At 41.4% G+C, this 5,000-nt stretch overlaps 1 protein-coding gene across 1 annotated transcript in view; it reads right to left on the reverse strand.

Moving 5' to 3' along the window:
• The window catches only part of stab2 (stabilin 2), an 89,163-nt gene that overhangs the window by 16,899 nt on the left and 67,264 nt on the right, over window positions 1-5,000 (reverse strand). Inside the window, exons 52-56 of the mRNA XM_078271729.1 lie at window positions 3,745-3,834; window positions 2,400-2,546; window positions 1,443-1,502; window positions 1,202-1,325; window positions 176-325 (exon numbers count right to left, since the gene is read on the reverse strand). Of these exons, the coding sequence (XP_078127855.1) occupies window positions 176-325; window positions 1,202-1,325; window positions 1,443-1,502; window positions 2,400-2,546; window positions 3,745-3,834 (571 nt within the window). The remainder of the gene's footprint in view (window positions 1-175; window positions 326-1,201; window positions 1,326-1,442; window positions 1,503-2,399; window positions 2,547-3,744; window positions 3,835-5,000) is intronic.

A 5,000-nucleotide genomic window follows, 5' to 3' on the forward strand; every position in this document is an offset into this window, starting at 1 on the left:
ACAAGCTGTCAGTTACAGGCTGAGAACCATAAGGAAACAATGTGTCAGTTACAGGCTGAGAACCATAAGGAAACAAGCTGTCAGTTACAGGCTGAGATGAGCAAAGTATTTTTCTGTGCTATTTTTATTTGTTTAAAATCTGTGAAAGATTGTGCAGAGTTCTGCGTCCGCTCACGTTTACAGCTCGCTCCGTAGAATCCGTCGCTGCACAGCTCGCAGGCCACGCCCCCGAACCCTGCGTCACAGGTGCAGGTGCCGTTACCCAGGTGACCGTCGTCACAGTTACCGTGGTTACCGCATGGAGAGCCGACACCGCCGGGACACACTGGACCCAGGGGACAGAGGGATCAGTGTGCTCATTAATACAGCCATCATGTCAACGTTTGCATTTCAAAATAAAATTTTAAACTTTTTAAATTTTGAAATTATTTATTTTGAGTCAAAGCTTTGAAGGGTGACTTTGTTTTTGTTTTTTATCAGGACCCAATTATTCCATGTTAGTGACAACAACTCATTTTTTAAATTAATCCAGAATTTAGTACTATTGCCAAACTCACCCACCAGACTCCATGTAAATAATCAGGACTTTTAGCGTGTATAGAGCCAGCATATCTCCACCAGACTCCATGTAAATAATCAGGACATTTAGCGTGTATAGAGCCAGCATATTTCCACCAGACTCCATGTAAATAATCAGGACATTTATCGTGTATAGAGCCAGCATATCTCCACCAGACTCCATGTAAATAATCAGGACTTTTAGCGTGTATAGAGCCAGCATATCTCCACATGTAAATTGGTGAATTAAGGGTTTATTTCAACCAAACTAGAGTGGTGATTGTTGGAACAGTGGAAAGATGAACCAAGACGGCTTTTGATCGTTTTATTTAGTTTCTGTGCACTTTGAATGAAGTGTGTTTTACCATGATAAAAGTCCTAATTATATACATGGAGTCTGGTGGAGATATGCTGGCTCTATACACGCTAAAAGTCCTGATTATTTACATGGAGTCTGGTGGGTTTGGTGATGGTGGCTCTTACTCTTTAACTAAAAGGTCTATCTCTGTAGGGATCCATCCCATAATGTTGTCAGACACTTAGAATAAAAATCTGAGTCTGTCAGCAGCAACAAACAGAACTTTTAGTTTCGACGCTAACTGACGTCTATATGGTTTATAGGAAGTTGAAAACGTCGTCTCACCCAGACAGTCCCGTCCGTAGTAACCATGACAACACTTAGGTTGCCAGAAGGGCACGGAGCAGATGCTGCGACAGCCGGAGTTCTTAGTGATGAAGAGTTTGGGAAGATCGCACTTCTGGATCTCCTGAAGGCGAAAAACAGAGAAAGAAAGAAACAAACAAAACAAACAAAGAAGGGAGTCAGACGCACGAACTGACGGGACTCTGAAATGTTTGATTGCTTGTGAAGATGAAACTTGAACCTTCAGTTTGGATCCTTTAGGGCAGCGAGAAACTGAAGAGGAGCAGTACCCACAGCTCAACTACCACAGACGGAGAAAACACAAACATATTAAATCAGGTCGGAGATACATTTACTAAACAACAGCCTTGGACCTGGAAAACATTTAGATGCTGATGGAAAAAGGAGACAAAAACAAAAAGACCGTAGAAAGAAAGAAGGAAGGCAACACTAGGGCGACAAAAGGGACGCGTACCCCCTGCAGTCCTCCAGAGTACCCCTAGGGGGACACGTACCCCCTGCAGTCCTCCAGAGTACCCCTAGGGGGACACGTACCCCCTGTAGTCCTCCAAAGTACCCCTAGGGGGACACGTACCCCCTGCAGTCCTCCAAAGTACCCCTAGGAGGACACATACCCCCTGCAGTCCTCCAAAGTACCCCTAGAGGGACACGTACACCCTGCAGTCCTCCAAAGTACCCCTAGGAGGACATGGACCCCCCTGCAGTCCTCCAAAGTACCCCTAGAGGGACACGTACACCCTGCAGTCCTCCAGAGTACCCCTAGAGGGACACGTACCCCCTGCAGTCCTCCAGAGTACCCCCTAGAGGGGACACGTACCCCCTGCAGTCCTCCAAAGTACCCCTAGGGGGACACGTACCCCCTGTAGTCCTCCAAAGTACCCCTAGAGGGACACGTACCCCCTGTAGTCCTCCAAAGTACCCCTAGAAGGAAACATACACCCTGCAGTCCTCCAAAGTACCCCTAGGAGGACATGGACCCCCCTGCAGTCCTCCAAAGTACCCCTAGAGGGACACGTACACCCTGTAGTCCTCCAAAGTACCCCTAGGGGGACACGTACACCCTGCAGTCCTCCAAAGTACCCCTAGAGGGACACGTACCCCTGTAGTCCTCCAAAGTACCCCTAGAGGGACACGTACCCCATGTGTGTGTGTTAACTACAGGTTAGAGGTGTGTTACCGTTATGTCGATGGTCTTGTGTTCGTCGCAGCGTCCCCCGAGACTCGGTGGGGTCAGCAGGCAGTCGATCCCGTAGGCGATGCCGCCGGTAAACACGAGGTGTCTCTGAATGATCCGACACTTTCCATCGTTAACGAAGATCTCTCCCTGTTCACACCAGAAACAACGGCATCATCACTCTGTTCTCTTCTGTCTCTTATTCAGTTGTTATCAGTTCCCAGTTGTTTCATGGACTTTTTCATCAGGATTCTTTTTTGTTTTCTGAAGATTTTTCGAATTGTTTTGAAAAATATTTCTACTTTTTTAGAGAAATATTTCTACTTTTTTTAAATATTTCTACTTTTTTAGAAAAGTATTTCTACTTTTTTTGAAAAGTATTTCTACTTTTTTTTTAAAAATATTTCTACTTTTTTAGAAAAGTATTTCTACTTTTTTTGAAAGTATTTCTACTTTGTTAGAGAAATATTTCTACTTTAATATTTCTACTTTTTTAGAAAAATATTTCTACTTTTTTGAAAATATTTCTACTCTTTTTGAAAATATTTCTACTTTTTTTAAAGTATTTATACTTTTTTAGAGAAAAATTTCTACTTTTTCAGAGAAATATTTCTACTTTTTTAGAAAAATATTTCTACTTTTTTGAAAATATTTCTACTTTTTTTGAAAATATTTCTACTTTTTTAGAAAAAAATATTTCTACTTTTTTTTAAAAATATTTCTACTTTTTTAGAAAAAAATATTTCTACTTTTTTAGAAAAATATTTCTACTTTTTTTTAAAAGTATTTCTACATTTTTAGAGAAGTATTTCTACTTTTTTTTTTAAAATATTTCCCTCTCCCTGGTGAGAGAGGAAACAACAGATCAACAGATGCCGAGTGTCTATAGTCAGTTCTTGAAAATATTTTTACTTTTTCTGAAAATATTTCTACTTTTTTTAAAAGTATTTCTACTTTTTTAGAGAAGTATTTCTACTTTTTTTTGAAAATATTTCTACTTTTTTTAAAAGTATTTCTACTTTTTTAGAGAAGTATTTCTACTTTTTTTGAAAATATTTCTACTTTTTTAAAAAGTATTTCTACTTTTTTTGAAAATATTTCTACTTTTTTTTTAAAAGTATTTCTACTTTTTTTAAAAAGTATTTCTACTTTTTTAGAGAAGTATTTCTACTTTTTTTTTAAAGTATTTCTACTTTTTTCCAAAGATCGTGTGGCGACTCTTCTTCAGTTTAATATAACATATAACGTAAGGACGACCTCTCGCTGTTGAGAGAGGAAACAACAGATCAACAGATGCCGAGTGTCTATAGTCAGTTCTTTAGTCTGTATCCGTGTCCGTTATACTCACGATGGCGTCCGTCCCTCCGCAGCTGAAGGAAAGCGGAGAACCCTGAAGACTCCGAGCCGAGTCCAGATGGATCAAACCTTCAGCATAGATCTGAGAGGAGAAAATAAAAACAGAGAGTCTGTTCAGTAGGACGTCCTGAAAGTATAAACTGGGACTCTGACATCCACCAAAACCTTGAATGAATGCATGTGAAGAGTTCCTCCGGCCCGAAAACAATGAAGTCAAACCCCCACATTTGGTTTTTTACCTCTTTACTTCGTCCCGTCTTGTCTTGGGATCAGAAATTAGGGATCTCATTATCTATCAACAAAACCTTTACTGTGGAAAGGCTAATTATTCACAAATGTGTGTGTGTGTGTGTGTGTGTGTGTGTGTGTGTGCGTGTGTGTGTGTGTGTGTGTGTGTGTGTGTGTGTGTGTGTGTGTGTGTGTGTGTGTGTGTGTGTGTGTGTGTGTGTGTGTGTGTGTGTGTGTGTCTGTGTGTGTGTGCGTGTGTCTGTGTGTGTGTGTGTGTGTGTGTGTGTGTGTGTGTGTGTGTGTGTGTGTGTGTGTGTGTGTGTGTGTGTGTGTGTGTGTGTGTGTGTGTGTGTGTGTGTGTGTGTGTGTGTGTGTGTGTGTGTGTGTGTGTGTGCTTTATTCAGTGTGCTGCAATAGCAGCAATCGGCAGAATGACTATTATCTCCCATACTTATTATTATTATTCCGCCACATTTTTGTCCCGCTACTAGTCACGGAGCGCTGCCAACACATGAATACATCAAACCGTGCGTAATGATCGGGAATGTCGTGCTATGACTTTTCTAAGAGATTTGACGTGTGGTTTCCCATAGACTTTAATGGGAAATCGCTTCACATCGCTCAAAACAACCCGTCTTTGGGGCCATACTGTATCGCCATACTTTAACAGTAGAAAGATTATTAAAAGCTTTAAAACAGAAGACAAGACTTTGGCCTTTATTGGGCTGAATGGGCGTTCTGATATCAAGCTCAGTTTCTACCCAATCACAGTTTAGGTATCGGGCTCCAGTTTTCAGACCGTCTCTGACATCAGAATCAGAAAGCTACTGTAATAATCCCAGGGGACAGTTTATCTTTGCTACCCGACAGTTTCGGACAGCTTCGGACAGCGTCAGACCGTTTCAGACAGTTTCAGACCGTTTCAGACAGCTTCAGACAGCTTCAGACAGTTTCGGACAGCTTCAGACAGCTTCAGACCTTTTCAGACAGTTTCAGACAGCTTCAGACAGCTTCGGACAG

The sequence above is a fragment of the Sander vitreus genome, chromosome 2 (genome assembly GCF_031162955.1).
Source record: "Sander vitreus isolate 19-12246 chromosome 2, sanVit1, whole genome shotgun sequence".
Classification (NCBI taxonomy): Eukaryota; Metazoa; Chordata; class Actinopteri; order Perciformes; family Percidae; genus Sander; species Sander vitreus.